Below are 19,469 nucleotides of genomic sequence, written 5' to 3'. Positions count from 1 at the left end.
CCGGGACCGGCCGGGCCGCCGGGACCCGAGGGACCCCCGGGACCGCCAGGAGCACTGGTGAGTGAGGCGGCTCACGGGCACGGGGAGGTCAGGGGTCAGCCCACTCGGGCGGCAAGCAGGGACACAAACATCGCCCCAGGCCAACTACAGTAGAAGGTTAAAGTTGCTGTTAAAAGGGGCCCAGCTCAGCAGTGGTGACCTAGCTCCAAGGTCAAAGGCGTGCCCCAGCTTACCTGCAATAACCCAGCTTACCTGCATTAACCCATCTCACCTGCAATAGCCCAGCTTACCTGCAATATCCCAGCTCACCTGTGATATCCCAGCTCTCCTGTAATAACCAGTCCGTGACCCATTTCACCTGTATCGAAAGATCAGTTACTGAGGTCATCCCTGACGGCAGGTCAGCAGTCATCCCCGTTGGATTGAAGGGTCAGGGAGCGAGGTCGATTGTAGTGTAGTGCCGCGGCTCCATGCCCTCTTGGCTGTCCTGGCTGGGAGTTGCCGCCGCCCTGCAGCTGAAAAGGGAGCTTTCATATTTTGCTGTGTTTCAAGTGTTTCGAACTGGTCCGGATTTCAACGAATGAAATTCCCATGTTATGGAACAACGGTGCCGAATTGGCGCAATCGACTCACGTCAGTGCGGACAGCTGCTCTGGTCGGCAAGTTGTGATGAGGGGGAGAGCCTGCTGGACCTGATGTTGTACGTGGCCATGCTTACAGGGAAGCAAGGGCGAAAAGGGCGAACGAGGCCTGATCTCGACCGTGGACGGCAGCAGCTTCCCCACCGGCTTCATCGAAGGACCGCCAGGTCCTCCCGGTGAGTCCTCAGACTCTGTTTGGGCTCGCTTCAGCTAGCCGACGCGTACAAGTATTCTGGTGGCTGTTTTCACAGCCGTCGTATAGAATAATGCCCCTGGGAAAGGGGATACTTCGAATCGCGCTTACTAGAGGAAAACGACACTGAAAGGACGCAGGGGTAAGGCGCCTCGTTGGGCCAAAGGTTAGGGGCGTGGGCGTTGCTGTCCCCGGTCACGGAAGAATGCGGATACAAGTGGGCTCGGGGTCAGGTGCGAAACAGCTGGAGAGGCCCATAGGGGAGGGGGAGGGAGAGAGGATCAGGACGGCATGGTGAGTTGACTGAACTGAATGGCTTGCTGTTGGAATGTGTGACACGCGTCCATTGTACATGAGGCCAATCACGAAGGCCATTTTGTCCGTGTCTTGCATTCCCACCTTGCCAGCTGTACTTGATGTCGGGTTTACGGCGCGTGGTCGCACTGTGGCCTGACCTGACCCGACCCTCTGGCACGGCAGGCCCCGAGGGCCCACACGGCCCACCGGGCGGCCTGGGTCCCGTGGGCCCTCCGGGACCCGTCGGCGGGCGGGGATCACCCGGGCCACGCGGACGTCGAGGCAAACGGGTGAGTGTGACGTCAGCGGTGGCGTCATCGCCGACCACGTCAAACGGCTACGTGTTCCGTCGAGCTAGCCCGCCAGAACACCGCGCGTCGGCGACAGCGTGTTCCGGCTCGGCGCTCCTCCGCTGTATACCCCGCCTGCCGGCACCGCGTCCGCACGGCTTGCTAGCGGCAGCACGCCGGCCGCGTCAAGCCCCGCACCTGCCTGCGTGCATGGCATGGTTAAGCTGGCACTGGCCACCGAGCGGCCCCGGCTGGCGCCGCACTAAGACCAAGCGCCGTCGCCGCCGCCGGAGACTGCGGTTGGCGGCCGACGCTCCTGCGGCGGTGGTGGCGCTCTTGCGGCGGTGGCGCTCGGCACGGCGCAGTCAGCTGGCGCGGCTCGGGGGCGCCCCGCGTTGGTGGCAGATACTTCCACCCTTCAGATCCCCGTTTTGGAGTTGTAGACTGATGTGGTTTTGTGTTGGGCTATTCTTGTGCACGATTAGGTGACCTGCTCGGCCCAGGTGTCGGTTGGCTAACTGCGTGGCCACTGGTAGGGTTTTGCTTCGGTATCGGGTGATTTTGCCTCACGCGTTTCGGTGTGGCCACTGCCGTTTTGCTTAAATGTTCACGTGGCCGTGTGCTAACGCGTGTTCGTGCGCTTGTTCATCGCTAACACCATAGCTGACTTCCAGGATATTTTGTTGCAGCCCTAACAGACCGCTGGGCGCCGTGTCACACCTCCTGCACCCACTTCTGCATCCACTTCTGCACCCACTTCTCGTACCACATCCTCGCCACCTGACAGAACCGTCCTTTTATTACGCTTGGGTCGGTAGCACATCCCCTGTAAGTGATCAGATTCATTATTATTGATCAGATCCACCTCAAGTGATCAGATCCACTAAAGTTGATGAGATCAGATCCACTGTAGCTCATAAGGTCTACTTCAAGTGACCAGACCCGTTATAGTTGATCAGATACACTGCAAGTGATCAGATTTACTATAGATGATCAGATCTACTTCAAGTGATCATATCCAACATAGTTTATTAGATGCACTACAAGCGATCATATCCATATATTTGATTAGATCCACTAAGTGATCAAATCCACTATAAGTGATCAAATCCACTATAAGTGATCAGATCCACTGTAGTTGATCAGATCTACTATAAGTGATCGCTGAGCAGATCCTGTCACTGCGACCAAACATGGTGTCATGTCTTTGGTGTCATTTAATAAATTGCCCGCACCTGACGCCGATGAGACAGGAAAGCGCCTAGCACTTGGCTCACCGACTAACATTTCGCTGGCGCTGTTTCAAATAGCGGGTAACTTGTCAAAATATGTTTAATGCCGTAAATTCGTAATTCTTTTCGGCTAATGCATTGAATGCGTGAAAAAGGTACCGTCGGTCCCAACACCGTAGGCCCCGAATTGGCATAATCACCGGCGTCAAATAATATTATCCCCCCGTCTTGTGCTGTCAAGCCAAGACCTGTTCGGAGCCCTCAGTCTGACGCGGTGTCCCCACGACGACCTAACTGTCCTCGTTCGACTGACCTCTGACCTCTAGCTGGGTGGTGGCTGCTCTGTTCGTCTTCCGTCTCTCGCTGTTGTCACTTCGCCGTCTCTCGCTGTTGTCCGTCCGTGACGTCACACAACGGTAGGTGACGTCAGACACCCGGCGGCTCGAGTCGTGTTTTCATTGGCTGGGACTTGTTTTCAAAATGAGAGCAATATTGATGCCATAGTGATGAGTGCATCAATGCACTTAAGTTTTCTTTTTGCACCAGCTGTTCTATATTTGCCCTCGCCAGCTGATTGAGGGACTTGTGTCGCTCTTATTATTCTGATCCACTCCTCTGCCTGCCTCATGCTTTCTAATTTACTGTTCTGATGGCCCTAATCTTCTTTGTATTTGACATCAAGTAACACGAAATATTGAACTTTATCAGTGACTACATGTCACATACGCCAGTAAATCGCTGTGAATGGCATTTCTTCTATACTCCTAACCAACGCTATCTAACGCTTCTCAATTCATCAGTACAACTAGTAGCTACACAATACCAGTCAAGTAATCAGCAGCCTGTGTGAACGCAACGCAGCGCGTTGACATTTTATACTTATTGTCGACCTTCCTATGACCCTGACTGTTCCCTCAGGGGAAGAATGGTCGCGCTGCGATGATTGGCCGAACGGGCAAGCCGGGCCCGGAGGGTCAGAAGGGAGAGCACGGCTTCAAGGGAGAGAAGGGTGAGTGGCGGTATGAGGAGAGGGGGCGTATCGGATATTGTTTCATATTGTGGGAGATGGCTCATTGGATATTGCTTCATGTGCTGGGAGATGGCTTATTGGATATTGGATCGTGTGGTGGGAGATGGCTTGTTGGATATTGGTTGATATGGCGAGAGATGAATTACTGGATATTGGTTCGTGTGGCGGGGAATGATGTATTGGTTATTTGTTCGTATGATGGGAGATGTCGTATTGGATATTGGTTCATATGGTGAGAGATGGCTTACCAAATATTAGTTCACATGTTGAGATATGTGCCTCACTGTTGTGTGCCTTCTCAAACACATAGCCGAGAGGACACATATAAGAGACACCTAGCGCATAGCACATACAGACATATAGAGGCATATAGACATGACACATATTACATAGCACGTGGAGACACGTCCCAGACACATAGAAAAGACACATAGCACATAGCTTCTCCAGAGAGCAGGGATTTTCGTGACTGCATGAAGTAGAATTAGTAACGAAGTATTATTAACATGAAGTAAGTTATCATGATTGTCAACATCGATGTCCTTCCCTAACTTGTTGCAGGTCAGTCTGCGATCACAATGCTACTGCCGTGTTCTCCCTTCCTCTTGTGACATAATTTGGGGTGCGATGGGCGTCGAGTCACCAAGCAGTCGACGCGCTCTAAACCCCAAATCAGCTCCCCCCGCTCCAGACTTCCGACCGTCGTCCTGACCGCGTCTCTGTCCGGCAGGTGGGATGGGCGACATGGGTCTGCCGGGCCTGCCGGGAGAGAGGGGACCGGTCGGTCCCACCGGACGGGACGGACTGGATGGAGAGACCGGACCACATGGACCACCTGGACTTCCCGTGCGTGGGCTGTGCATGCGGTCACCGCTCGTGGATAGCGCGCGTTGCTGGTTGATCTGTTTGCAAACGGGGATAGCAGTTGGCTTTTTGAAACTCTGGAGAGTGGTTTTGTGAATTCGAGAATGAAATGGTAGGATGCATTGTTAGTCGTGTGGCTCATCTATAATTATACGCAACGGAAGCATTTGAGCTGGTAATACATAAAGCCCCAGAGGATCACTCATTGCCTCATTTGTGAGGAATGCGGTTCTCACTACCCTTAATCATTTTTAGGAAATCTGACTGCAGCTAGAGCTTTCTGTGTGTGTGTGGAATCTGAAACGATTTGTGACAGTTGACTTGCGTGAAGTCTTCGACCGAACAGCACTGTTTATTATCGTCAGGGCGTTTTGTCTGTCCTGCGTTTGAGAGTCGCTATCTGCATTCTCCATGATGCTTGACGAATGTGTTTTAATGTCTCTGACGCGCGCAGGGTATTGGTGGACCCAAAGGAGACCGCGGAGAAGTCGGAGACATGGGACCACCCGGTCTGATGGGACCACCCGGCCTGCCCGGACCGCCGGTGAGTGATGGGACCGCTTGGACCGCCGGTGAGTGTTTGATTGGACCACCCGGACCACCGGGACCCCGGTGAGTTATGATGGGACCACTCGGACCGCCGGTGAGTATCTGATAGGACCACCCGGGTCGCGCGGCCGGTGAGTTATGATGGGACCACCCGGCCCACCTGGACCGCTGGTAAGTGTCTGATGGGACCACCCGAACCACCCATACCGCCTGGACCACCTGGACCAGTGCGCTCTCAGTCACAAGACGGAAATGGAAATCGCCCGGGGGCCATTTGGACGTCTCAGCGACGAATTCTCCAAACACGCGCTCCATGGAAACGTGACGTCTTATGCAAAGCTTTGTCTTTTGTTCTGGTGTTGATGGTTGATCGACTTTGCGTTTTATTTGAATAATATTTGCCGCTTGTCGCAGATGGACACCATGGCGCAAAGGTTCCTATGGACCTCACAATTTGACACCCATGAGATCACATGCAAACCTCCTGCTGGTTTGAGTGCCTAGACATGTTTGTTTACAAGCTCAAGCTACTTGCAACGATGAATTTCTTACTCTGAAACAACCCAGCGAGGCTGCATATTCATGCATAGTGTTCCAGGACACCCCAAAACATATCACATTCGTCTCAGAACGCATTTGTGGGAGCGGCTGCTGCTCCGCCGGCGCGAGGCAAACCAGGCGCCGTAGCACGCGCCGTCTAGAGACATGTCGATACACGTTAACACCTATCGTCGTAGACGGTCCAAGTCGGCTCCCAACGTCCCGGCCGACCATTTCCGGGACGACTTCGATTCCTGCGAGATCGGCTTGCCATCCGTTTTGATTGGTTGAATCCGGCGAGCCTTTGTGCCGGCTCGGATTGGGGCTGTTCGGCTTCAGCTGATATTGCGTCTGGAGGCTTATGGCTGATGGCTGTGTTGTCGGCGCGCCGAAGTCACCGGCTCGGTGCCCGCTACGAGCCGGCCCGGATCTCCGCCCTGTGCTGTTTGGCTTTGTAACGTGATCCGAGCTAGCCAACGAGGCAGTTAGATATGCTAAGTGGCGGGAGGAAGGGCAAAGATCGTTGGCAAAAACAGATGTAGTGGATATTTTTGTTGTCTTTGAAAGACATGAAATGTCGGTGAGAGCAAGCTGGGAAAGGATGCGTGTAATATTATTTGCGTAAAAGGGATTGATCTTCCCTCTGTCGGTCGTCTTACCATCGCGCGGGTCGGCGGACCCAGGCATGAACTTCTTCACGCCGTTGAATTCCTCATATTTCAACCCCGCTTGAAGCGCGTCACCGTGCCGTACGTTGGCTGTGGACGTTTTGAACCCCATGTCTGCAGTATATCGTCTCTGGTGACCACTCCCAGTTGGCCCCGCCGAATAACATCACTTGTCTCCTTCCGTAATGCTCACAAGAACTGGCTGTCTCCTAGGCTCTTACTTGCCTGAGACGACCAGGTGTCTCCCCGGCGGTGTCTCTTGGAGACCAAGTGCCACCCGTGTTTGTCCCCTTCGACTCCCGCCGCCTGGCGATGCGTCGTGTCCGCTCACTAGTCGTTGTCTCTGATGATTGGCCTTTGTCTCCACTGATCAATGCGTTCTTCCGTTCTCAGGGTCTCCCGGGGTCTCCGGGCGAGAAGGGCACCAAGGGAGACTCGGTAAGCAGCGCCTCATCTCATGTTGTGACCCTTCGTTCATCCGTTCCGCCGTTCCTCACATTGTCTCCTGCGGCGCGTTCCGCTCTGTTTGTGAACCCCTTTGCATGTTACTCACCGTGATGGGAGTGAGAACGTTCATCGTGGTGATATTCCGCCCACTGATCATTCCTCGCACCAAATGGTCCTGCAACCGTCATTGCCATCCGTTTGAAGCGTTGCGGCTTTCAAATCCTTTGACACTCATCACATACTCATGAGCATGTTCTTGGGATGGCTATTTTCAGAAGTTTTCAGTTATGATGTTTTCACATCCAAACAGCCGCACACAAAAGCTACAAATGTTTGTCGTTTAACAAGTGAAGATCACACGATACTGTGTGCCCGGGCACATCAATCGTTGCCAAAACACAACTTATTCATGGCAACAGCCTCGCACAATTCATTATCCAGTGATGACCAGCGTAAATATATGTCCGTTTTAATTATCGCCTCTGTCCTCTGTCTGTGTATTTGTTCCTATGCGCGCTGCATCTGCGCTGGCTCCTGCTCCGCTCACCCCCCCCCCCCCCCCCTTCTCTCCTCCTCCCGGCAGAAATATAAGAAGCTGCGGCGGCGGAACGGCGCCAAGCAGGAGCATGGCCTGGTGGAGTACGTGGCCGGGCCGCCGGGACCGCCGGGGGCACGCGGTCTCACCGGTCCGCAGGGACCGCCCGGCATCAAGGGCAGCCGAGGTCTCGACGGCTCAGGGGACTGACGGTCAGTGGCAGGGACATGACGGCTCCAGGGGAGTGACGGTCAGTGGCAGGGACATGGCAGCTCCAGGGGACTGACGGTCAGTGGCAGGGACATGGCGGCTTAAGGGGAATGACGGTCAGTGGCAGGGACATGGCGGCTGTAGGGGACTGACGGTCAGTGGCAGGGACATGGCGGCTGTAGGGGACTGACGGTCAGTGGCAGGGACATGACGACTTCATGAAACTCACGGTCATTAGCAGGGACGGGTGTAGGCAAACTTTGTGTTGGAATAGAGGGGGAACGTTTTGGGGTGGTTGGGTACCACTTGTCAATGGTAGCTGACGTGGCGGGTGATATGCGGGCGTTCCTTCTCTGCCGCTTGTTTGCGATGCTTGTGTATAAATTGTGAACGAAGGATGAAGGGGGTGTAGGCAAGGAAGAAGGGATGAGGGACACTGCCACCCTGTCTTGAGTAATAGACGCTCAAGGACCTGTTCAGGCGCCCAAAAGGCGGCTGAAATTAAATTGTATGAGTGCTTCTTGTGAGAGATTAAAATGCAATAATAATGGAAGAGTTTTGCTCAACGTTTCTGGAAGCGCCTAGGCTCCAAAGGTCGGGAAGGGGACCCTCACTGGTTTGACATTATGCCTGGTGTACAAAGTGTGGGATAAGTCCGAGAGGACAACCGAATTTCAAGTCCTAGACAAAGCCGTTCAGTCCCTCAGGCTGCAGGGCTTTCTGGCATACTTTCGCCCCCCCCCCTCCCCCCCCCCCATTCATCCCCCGGGGAATTCTAATATCCGTGCCTGCTAGACCATACGCGCAGGTTGTTAGACAGACACCTGCGATGCAACTTGCATTAAGATTGGGTTAGTGAAAGTCTTATTTTGGAAAATTGAGAGGAATTGTCGTTTCATATGAATTGTAAGCGTGCCACGATATAACTATTCGAGAGGCAAACGTTTTCAGGAACATACAACGTTGAAACTTCAAGCTTCGTAGCATATGATCACAATGCTATCTTCACTGCTTCGAAGCAGCACGTCTCCGTTGAGGACAATCTAGACAGCGACAGCAGTTCTTCATAGCTGATACTGACAGTAGTTATTCATAGTCAACCGTGATCGTCGTTCCACATCTGGTACTGTGCATTCCACATCTGGTACATCATTCCACATCTGGTACTTACGGCTCTCTTCTGTCGCCAGGGTGGCAAGGGAGAGAAGGGTGACTCCGGGCCAATTGGACTTCCGGTGAGTGTTGACAGCCCGCTCAATCCGGGTCAGGTCAGGTCCGTTCAGGTCAGGTCAGGCTACGGCTGCTCACTTCTGCTCAAAACAGCGTGGCTGCCCCACTGACCAGCGGTTGTGACTAATGCTCAAATTCATAAGATTCATGAGACTTGGGCAACGTTACTGTTTGGTTTTGCTGTCAGGTAGCGGCAAAAAGGCGGCGCTCATGTTTTAACGATCCGCCGATGCCACGCCAAGTCATACCGCATGCCGTCATACCTCGAGCCATACCGGCGCCATACTGCTGAGGCAGCAGTGGTTCGCTGTCAGTGGTTAATAGGGCCTTCATGCAATGATGTTTCTTTACGATAAGCGCGGTTTGCACGCCTTCTTCCGTAGCACGTCCGAGCCGTTGTAACATGCTCAAACCTATATGACTAAATGACTCATCATCTACATATCTCTGGCTCCTTTGTTTAGCCGATTTGTTGTCGATGCGGCTCTAGCTGTACGCTATTAGCGGTGAGTTTACAGATAACCTTATAATGGAATGCACAATACAGCTCACATCACATATGCCTGACCCAGCACGCCCATGCTTCTGTCGCAGGGACCGATGGGTGTTCGAGGCATACCTGGACACAAGGGAGGCACCGGCTCACCGGTAACGTACCCCATGTACTCCCTATACCCTTGGTACAACGGGTACGTTCCGGTGTTCATGGTGCTAGCACTGATGGTGTGGGCGGGGGTCTTTCGTTATGCGTTCGTGAACTGCTTGCTGGTGGGGGCTATACGAGCCCTACCCACCGTGTTAGTCTGAAGCCATTGTTCACTTGTACAAGGGCCTCGTTTGATATTGTGGAGGTGAATTAAGCTGGGGTGAGATGTCATTAAACACAAACTTGAGGCCCAACTGGTGTTCCAGCGGATTTCCCTGTGCTCATTCGCTGATTATGCTGCCTTGAGGAGAGGCCAGTTCAAGTGAACTCTTCATTCCGTGATGTAAATTCTCGCTGATATGTTACGTTCCACTTGCATCACCGTTGGAGAAGTGAAGTCTAAAGTGACGTGGGCTCAGTACGATCCCCAGCACCGACTCCGTACAGCGGACATGTGAATAGGCAATGTAGCATGGGTGGAAACGCTGCTGCGCTTGTTCCAATAACGGCCAGAGACCCCGAGTACATGCTGTTGCGGGTTTTGTGAGTGGCTGATGCGCTTTGAGCATGGCCAGTTCTGCTCCCTTTCGGTGCTGCGTTGTACACATGGAGGTATGTTCGTGCGGTTTGAAAATGCTAGCGTCGAATTAGATCCGCCTCTTGCTGAAAAGCCGACTGGGATCTGTAGACGACAGATGTGTATGCGTAAATTTGTAGAGTTCGCACCTTTAGATCTTTTCAATTTCTTCTTTTTCACCGAAATAATGGCTTAGACCAGATTTAGACACCCTGCAAGGCTACTGTATCTGTATCTGCCACCAACCCAGCGCAATTCAGCGCTTATGCTTTGGCAACACTTGGCACATGCAACACGCTTGAGAGGGACCAGCTTCCAAATTTGCTAGCCGTCTTGGTCGTTTTTCCGTGGCGAGTGTATGAATGTCTCTGACATGTTCCCACAGTCTCATACCTGACGGTAGTAAGAGATAATTTTCCATCAAACTCAGTGATCTTCCATCAAACTCAGTGATCTTCCATCAAACTCAGTGATCTTCCATCTCCCATTCCCCGAGAGGAGGCAATGTCCCCAAAACCAAACATCCGAAAGCCAAGTTTGTGAAGCACCAGCGTGATAAACACTCATCCTCCTCGTGATGCGCATCTCTCCTTTTTGTACCGCGTGTCGTGTTTCCGTGACAGCAACGACGTTGTCAGTGGCGCCACCTGGCCCACCGCTTAGTGGCGCCACCTGATCCCCCGCTAGTGGCGCCACCTGACCCACCGCTGCCGCGCCACCTGACCCATCCGCTGGCCGCAGGGCTTGCCGGGGCTGGACGGCATCAAGGGCTTCAAGGGCGAGCCGGGCCTGAAGGGAGAGCGGGGAGACCCCGGGCTTCCGGTGAGTGCTGAGTGGCCGCACTGTCCCTTCTGTCCTGCCACGTGTTAGTCCGTCCGCGTCCGGATTCCGCCGTACCAGCCTGGTGCCGTCCTCACTTGGTACTCGACTAGACATCCCAGCTGCAGTTCGGTACATTAGCGTTCGTCATAGCTGCGCTTCTTGTATCGACACCGTGTGGCGTGCTGGTTTGTCCGATGTTGTTGCCGAGTCTGCTGTGTTAACTCTGATTGTCACAGATGTTTGCTTCACTATTGTCGCTGCATAGTCTGCGGTAGCGTTGCAATAATCTGACGCCTCAGGAATGCACCACACCTGCCACCTGCGTCCTAGTGCTGTTTGGCCTGTCTGTCATCTGCGTCCTAGTGCTGCGGGACCTGTCACCCGTGTCCTAGTGCTGCTGGGCCTGTCACCCGCGCCCTAGTACTGCTGGACCTGTCGCCCGCGTCCTAATGCTGCCGGACCTGTCACCAGTGACCTAGTGCTGCCGAACCTGTCACCCGCGTCTTAGTGCTGTTTGGCCTGTCTGTCATCCGCGTCCTAGTGCTGCCGGACCTGTCACCCAGCGTCCTAGTGCGGCTGTCATCCGCGTCCTATTGCTGCTGGACCTGTCACCCGTGTCCTAGCACTGCTGGCTACGGCTGCCGATGAACCAGAACTTCAGCCCACGCCCCTAATCTGCCCGTTGTAAGCACGTGACCCGGAAACGATCTGGTCTCCTCGATCGGATAATTTTACAATTAAGCAATGTCTTAAGCAAAACGCTCAGTTAAAGTTTGCTACCAGCTCCCGTCCCCACGAGCGTTGCAGACTGTAGTTCTGCAACGCTGCAGAACTACAGTCTGCAACACTGCAGACTGTAGTTTTATTTTAAGAGCGTTGCAGACTGTAGTTCTGTTTAAGAGCATTGCAGACTGTAGTCCTGTTTTAAGAGCGCTGCAGACTGTAGCTCTGCCTCTGGGCGACGTAGCCCCAGCTGTGTGACGACGGCCGGCGCTCAGCGGCGTCGATGCTCGTGTTTTCTAGGGGACCGACGGGATCCCGGGTCTGAAGGTAGCCGGCCGAGCGGCGGTTGGAGTGCGGACCCACTCCGGAGTGCGGACCCACTCCGGAGTGGTGCCTTTGGACGGCCATTCCGCTCTGTTGCACCGCGTCCTCTGTTGTAGATAATGGTGTTTATAGACGGAGCCCGGATGAGCATGAAGGCCGGCGCGCCTGCTAGTGGACATGCCCAGGAGCTCCATGCCCCAGCCTTAACCCCATCTCTACACTTTATGTGATGATCCCACCCACTGAAACCGACGCATTTATTTGTACCTAGATATTGTGTTATGCTGGGATTGCGTGCATGTCAGCTCTGCTATCGAACGCCGGTGGCTTCCGGAACGGCGTGTGTCGCTCGGACACCTCACCATGCCCGCAATGCGAATGAATTGGTTGCCGGAATGTCACGTCGGGCTGGTTGGTGCTCGGCTTTGGCTCATGGTTGGTTCGTCCGAATGTTATGGCGCCAGAAGGCATGGTGCACCCGCAAAGAGCTTTGTAAAGTCCGGTCCGGTAGATGAGTGAAATCGTGGTGCATCGGATTCCGACAAATGTATATCACGTGATTGCGCAATTTATTTCGATTTGCCTCATTGTTAAGTATTTGAAATTCACGCCGATAAATCTGCAGACGATCCTAAGCTATAGGAACCCAGTCCATAATCCCTCTATTTTTGTAACTTAAGTTGTATTTTGAAACGGAGCTATATACATGTCGTTTGACTACAACGAGACATGACGCATGATTACTGTTCGAGCGTTGGTATTTGCTGTCATTATTCCGTGCATATTTTTGACCTGACTTGCTTGTTTCTCAGGGTGAAAAGGGAGACAGGGGACAACTGGTAAGCTATTGGGCATAGTGCCTGTCAGTGTCTTTCACCGATCTTGTGTTGTAACAACACTGGGCAATACGATCAGCAAAAGTCTGGAACCAGAACTGTTTTAAATTGAAAGTAAAATGAACAATGTTGTGATTTCCTGACTGTTTCTTGTGGGCCTGAGGTAGTCATGGCTGGCATTGCTGCCATTACTGAGATAATTAGGTGACTCACTGCTGAGAGGATGCGCCGCTGAACCCATTTTCTCCGTCAACCCCATCGTTGTTGTCAGACTCGGTCGCACCTGCTCGCAACGTATCACACTGCTGTTCCACGGCTGTTGCGTCACCTGGCACTGCCTTCCCACTCATGACGTCACACACGCTGCCGTGTTCGATCCGTGCCGTCAAGCACGCTGCCGTACCAACTCGTGACGTCACACGCCGCCATGTCACACCGGTGACGTCACACGCTGCCGTGTCCCGCCGGTGACGTCACACGCCGCCATGTCCCACCGGTGACGTCACACGCCGCCGTGCGCCGCTGATGACGTCACCGTCTGTGATTCGGCAGGGTCCGCCCGGTCGGCGCGGCCGGAAGGGTGACCCGGGTCTGAAGGGCGAGCAGGGCGTGCCCGGCCTGGACGCCCCCTGCCCGGTGGGCAGCGACGGCCTGCCCCTGCCCGGCTGCGGCTGGCGGCCGCCGGCGCATCAGGTGGGTGCGGCGGGCAGTCCGGGCAGCCCGGGCAGCGTGGCTGACAGGGGTAGTGTGCTGCCCTCTCTGATGTGGAGGGACCTTGACTCTGCATCTCGCTACCCATATGGTGATGTACTGATCGCCATCTCTGTTGATGTAGTGGTCTGGTGTCTGCTGATCTGCCATTTTCTGAGTCACTGGATAGTTTATCCGTTAGTTGACTAGGTTATCTAGGTATCTAGCGATTTGCGGATGTCTGCCCACCTGTCTCTAGGTATCTAGCGATTTTCTGGTTTGCTGATCTTTTTGCGCGTTGGTCTAGGGATGTCGTTCTTTGGCAATATGCCAATTTTTGGTAGGCACTGAAGTATCGTTGTCCCATCATTTGAATTAATGTTTTTTATCCCTCTTCCCCGGTTATACTTTTTGCCTGCGCTTTTAGTTTTCTTCGCTGCGTGCCTCTTGTTATTTTCCCGTTTTCGTCTTTCAAGCCCTCTGTCAATCAGGTTTATTCCTGCCAATCCTGATTATTTGGTCACAGCTGACACAGGGGTTTGTGAATTGTTCACAGTAGTTAGCATAGCATGACACAGCATAGCATGAACAGAACTTGTCGAGAGGCGACGGAACAGTATCCATACACAATGTTCACAGCCACGTCTGGTGTTCTCTCACTGGAGTAGATATCGAGGCCTACTCGTGGGACAATGAAGATCACGCCCTTCACGGTGTTCAGTTGAAAGCGGTTTGGGCATATAGCTGCGTTTGGGGGGGGGGGAGGGAGAAACCTGGATAACGCACCGTTTTGCTGATGGGAACCCTGTATCCTGTGAGCTAAATTGTAATGACAAAAGGAGTCTCCGGGTTATATTCGTGGTGGCTACAAACAGTGGTCTCAAAAGTCAGCAAGAACAGTCGCCGAGTGGCCTAGCGGAAAAATGCAGAATGTCCAGTGCACAAGTACAGGAAAGTGATAGACCGCAAACCAACGCTTTGGCCGTTTTTTCAGCAACTGTCCCCCCCCCCCAAATTCCTTTCTTAAGTCCAATCATCAGGGAGTGATTACAAGGTCATTGGTCGTATTTATTTTGCGCCTGAGTGGACGGACCGACGCCTTGGTTTTCACCCCTGTCTTCACCTACCAAGGCAGTAATTCCATTGCAAAGGGATTTGTTCGCATTTCATCACTGATCATCGCGCCTCTTGCCTCTACCCTTCTTTTCACTTCTTCGTAGAGACAACAATTTAACAATTTCATCCCCGGCAAAATCATCCCGTAGTGCGTAGCTCAGAGCGCCATCTTTCGTGCCCAGGACACACTTCCAATGCTGGAGTCCGACACCGCGGCGCCAGCGTCAACGCTAGATCTGATGCAGGGCTATGCGGATGTGCTCCACGTGGATAACATTGATGACCTCCGATTCTAACCACGCTAACCTCGCACGGAAGGAGACGTCGACACTAACTCCAGGTGACGGGCCGGCATGCGGGCAGCGGGCGCCATCACCGTCACCTGGGACTGCGGCGTTTGCATGGACGGCCCTGTGGACAGATCGCTTTGGCTTCCCTGGCAATCGCCGCGTATGGCGGTCGTGAGATGTCGGGCTCATAAGATGTCGGGCTTAAAATGTCGACTTACATTGGGTTCCATCGATGTCCGAGATGCGTGGCTTGCTTTCCGCCTTGTTACCCTTTGACCACACGCCCTGTCCTGTCCCTGTCCTGTCGGTCTCTTCGACCACATGTCCCTGTACTGTCCCTGTTCTGCCGGTCTCTTCGACCACACGCCCCTGTGCTGTCCCTGTTCTGTCGGTCTCTCAGATTGCACGTCCCTGTCCTGCCCCTGTCCCATCGGACCCTTCGATCACACGCCCCTGTGCTGTCCCTGCCTTGTCGGTACCTTCGACCGCACCTCCCTGTCCTGTCCCTGTCCCTGTCCTGTCTGTCCCTTCGACCACATGTCCCTGTCCTGTCCCTGTTCTGTCGGTCCCTTCGACCACCCGTCCCTGTCCTGTCCCTGTTCTATCGGTCCCCACGACCACACCTCCCTATCCTGTCCCTGTCCTGTCCCTGTCCTGTCGGTCTCTTCGACCCACGTCCCTGTCCCGTCCCCGTTCTATCGGTCCCTTCGACCACACGTCCCTGTCCTGTCCCTGTCCGGTCCCCGGTGTTTTGTCTTCCATTGTCCGCGAGCACTGCGCTGAGCGTTACATGGAGTTACTGGCCGCCCAGGCCCGACGACTTTACCCCAGCCTGGCAGCCTTAAGATAACAAAATCAGAACGCGTTAAAAAGTGTGGCAATAGTTGTGGCCGTGTGTACTCTTTCCTGTGGTTACAATAATGTAATGAAAAAGAACACAAAGTTTTTAATGCCGTTTACTGATGTTAAGACTAGCAAGCATTTAAAATCTGAAGCCAGTGGGTGCGATGACCGCATGCATAAGAGCAGCGTGATGGAGGCGAAGTTACTACAAGTGAAGAGTTCATAAACGCGACGAATTCCTGTCTGAAGTTAACGTTAAACGCTGCCCAATAAATCCACGAATAGCGTTGGCGCTCGTAAAACAGGCTGCGGATCAATATTGATTCCCAATTCCTGCCCTTCTGACTGAACGTTTCTTTGAGAGCAGCAGAGCTGTGTGCGATTGTGAAGTACGCCACTGCTGCATTTGACCATCTTTAAATCATGACTGTACTGCGCTTGGTAATCTCCGAGGCCATGCCAACGCTCATGTTGTCCTGTTGCCTCCAGCACGACGCGTCCGTGGTGCTCTGAGTCTGCGACTTCCTACCACGCGTCCAGACTCAGCGCTGCCAAATTGTTGCCAAATGGACCGCCGGCGGCGGCGCGGGCCGCGCGTCCCCGGGGTTTGCGAACGTTTGCCGCCGTGATGCCGTCGGCGGTGAGAGGTCACGACCTGTGGCATGCACGCACATGCCCCAGGCGCTGCCGGGTGACCCCTGACCTGGGGCCATCGGGACCGAGCACCAGCGGACTGAGTGGTGACGGCCCAAGCGCGCCCCGGCCAAGGACGGTAGCCAGTGTGCAAGTGAGCGTAGTGCAAGTGGAACTCGTACGGCGGCAGGGGCCTGTTGAGTGTAATACCCCGCGCTGTGTGGTAGATACACTACGCCGGCGGGGTGCCGATGTGCGATCGTCATAACCGAAGTATGTTTATAAAGCGGACCTACGTCTGCCCACCCGGCCACCGCCGTCGTGTGCGTTGTTTGCTCGTTTACAGTTCGTTATGTGGCGCGTGCTGAACACCGTTAATACGTGGTTTTAGTTGTCCACCATTCTTCTGTCGTGACGCTCTTTGAGACCGCTGCCCCCTCTGGAAATGCTCTTCGAAGAGGAGACCGGAAGCATTCTTACGTTTGAGATAAGCTCACAGCTAAACGTAGCGGAGATGCACAGGTCTTTCCAGGCATTTTCACGTCGCGAATCGCGTCCCTAACAAAGCGCGTATGTCGAAACCCGGAGCCTACCGAACAAGGCGTAATCACATGCATGTACTCTGTATGCATAAATGGTGGTGTTGCCAAACTGCTGGAAATCCGCGTGTGCTCTTAAAAAACCCAGTTTCTTGCAAACTGGCTGTTCATTTCAAAAGGATCTGGTTCTCTACCTCAGCATCGGAGAAACACGAAGTCAACTTAACGTCATCCAGTGCAAGGTTAAAGGGCTCACAATACGGCTACGTTGTGGCTGGCGCCGAACTTTGCCCTGATTTTTGGCACACCGATCGGTCAAAATTCAGACTATACACTCCGTACCGTGCCATTTTATACTCTGCTCCACAATCGCCGTCGTCTTTTGCAATCCCTTCCGGCCACCCAGGAATGCATCGTTTTCTCAGACATCTCCGACAGGTTGTCATTATCTGTCAAATACTGTCTGAGGCTGTCTGATCGCCTCCCTCAGCGACCCTTCACGCCCCGCCGTCGCTCATCGTGACCCTCTGTCCCCACCCACCCGTCGGCCTCAGGTCGGCCTCGGGTCGACCTCGGGTCGGCCGGGGTCCGCCCGGCCGTTGGTGCTGGTCGGAGGATGCCTGAGGTTTGAGAACCCCTGTCGGTCGCGGCCGGTCCCGCCAGAGGCATGATGTGGTCAGCTGGTCGTCAGACGACTCCGTTAGTGTACTGAGGCGACGTAGACTGTGGTCGGGATCTTTTGTATGCGACGTGACATCTGACAAGCGGTTTTAATATGTTCGTCTGCGCCCTGGCTGTCGAGGGACATAATGTGTGCAACAGATAATACATGGAATACATATAGTGGACACTCGTCATACAACCGCGTCTTTGTTTGGGACGCTTAGGAACGTGGAGGTGACAATGAAGTCGCTGGACCCTTTCATATCATCGCGACTTGTATGATACAGCCACGGGAATGCGTTGGCAACGCGACGGAATGCGACGAAGGAATGGGCCAATCAACGCAACGCAGTCACCGAAATCCGCCAATCAACGCAACGCAATGCGACAAGTTATGGCACCATGAACTAACGAGCAATGTGTGCAAGTGGTAACGTTCCGCTGTTGTGCAATTGTTCTGGGCCTGCGCCTCATCCTGGGGAGACATTTCCACCTATTTCCATGACAATTGGGACATTTGGTTTGTCAGACCAAAGCCATTCACTCAGACATTGTGAACATCGATCGCATCCTTCTTCCGGTTCACCAGTGCTGCCGCCCTCTGGATGTGCACAAACGCGTGTGTCATGCACATGGGTAAATGTATTCATTCACTATCGGCAATGAAACACTGTGATGTGATTGGCCGCGGGCTCCGCAGTGAACTATGACGTCATCAGACGCAGCGTGCGCGCGCAGCGACCGACCAGCCGAGCAGTTTTCCGCCTTCTGACAACGCGATTTGTGATAGGCCAAAACGTCAGAGCTGGGACATGATTGGAGAAACGATGGAAAGCTGCCAGATCGGTCCATCGCTGCCAACGTGCCGCGTTTGGACTCGCACCCCTCCTGCAGAACACGGGCGCAGGAACACAGAGCTAACGTGTGCTCCTCCACTGCCGGCTACCGTGTCTGTTGCGGCGTGCTCCCTGCCGTACCCCTCCCCTTCCCTCCCCCAGTGACGTCACAGTTCCCGCACCGCCGTCGACCCAACCAGCGCTCTACGCAAAGGTCACTAGCTGCCTACGATGGTAGTGAAAATAAGCCATGTGGGACGGACGGTGCTGGTAGCGCCCCCTGTCCCTGCTAGACCACCAGGTGCCAAGAGGGGCCGGGGTCCTGAAGACCGGGACCGGGACCGGCGCCGACACCAGGGCCAGGACCCAGCGGATTTCGGCCGCCGCGTAACCAAGCAGGGCGTGCAGACACGCAGTGGCTCGGCCCCTAGCAAAGACCAACGCAGTCCTGCTCTGAAGTACCACCCCCTGGACCACAGCCCCCCGCCGATGGTGTCCCACGGCCGATGGTGTCCCCGCCGATGGCGTCGGCAGCCATCGCCCAGCAACTGCTCAGACTTGGGAGCGGCTGGCGGCTGGCTGGTGCGCCGGGCTGGACGCCCGTGGCCACGGGGGACAGAGGGCGCCCGCCAGCAGCCGTCCGCAACGGTTATAGCCCAGCCTCAGTTAAAGCTATATAACACACAGACACAGCTCCCGCGGCCGCCGGCCAGTCAGAGCGCGCGCCTCCGGACCAATCAGGTGTCGCCCCGTCCGGCCCGCGCAGAAACCGACCAATCAGGGACTCGCTCACTGGTGACGTCCGATCAAGCAGAGCGCGGGCGGTGCGACAAGCCACCGTCAGCACGCGCGCCCCGCCCCGCGCGCTGGGGCGTCGTAGCAGTGTTTCGTTGACCAGCCTTCGCTGCCTGGTAGTGGACAATGTTCGTCACGTCTGACCTTGCTAGAGACAGGCTTAGAAAAGTGGCTAAGAATCCATAGCGCGCGCCCTCTCGCTCACTACCCCTTTTGTACATGCTCAGTGACGACTATTTACTAACGCGTATTTTGATTTCTACACAACATTTAAATAAATCGCACACGCTCCTTTCGCCAGCATTGTCTGTACACTAAACGTAACCACTGTCGCTGCAATGGAAAGGAACATGCTGCATACTTTGTATATCACAAGCAGTTGTCAGCAGTGTGCGAACACGTCGGGGCGC

The 19,469-nt window shown here is 54.4% G+C and overlaps 1 protein-coding gene across 1 annotated transcript; it reads left to right on the top strand.

The window, feature by feature from the left end:
• Positions 1–6: 6 nt before the first annotated feature.
• On the top strand, positions 7–14,756 carry LOC119093299 (collagen alpha chain CG42342-like). Its single transcript, XM_037216244.1, has 15 exons — positions 7–57; positions 721–817; positions 1,315–1,421; positions 3,572–3,662; positions 4,414–4,529; positions 5,002–5,091; positions 6,698–6,742; positions 7,335–7,484; positions 8,687–8,731; positions 9,321–9,374; positions 10,691–10,771; positions 11,795–11,821; positions 12,631–12,657; positions 13,207–13,347; positions 14,643–14,756. Exons 4-15 carry the CDS (start codon positions 3,593–3,595, stop codon positions 14,754–14,756), a joined length of 960 nt encoding a protein of 319 aa, XP_037072139.1. The 5' UTR covers positions 7–57; positions 721–817; positions 1,315–1,421; positions 3,572–3,592.
• The last annotated feature ends 4,713 nt before the right edge of the window (positions 14,757–19,469 follow it).

The sequence above is a fragment of the Pollicipes pollicipes genome, unplaced genomic scaffold, assembly GCF_011947565.3.
Source record: "Pollicipes pollicipes isolate AB1234 unplaced genomic scaffold, Ppol_2.1 Scaffold_1600;HRSCAF=1878_pilon_pilon_pilon, whole genome shotgun sequence".
Taxonomy (NCBI): Eukaryota; Metazoa; Arthropoda; class Thecostraca; order Pollicipedomorpha; family Pollicipedidae; genus Pollicipes; species Pollicipes pollicipes.
This window is presented reverse-complemented; position numbering and strand designations above follow the sequence as displayed.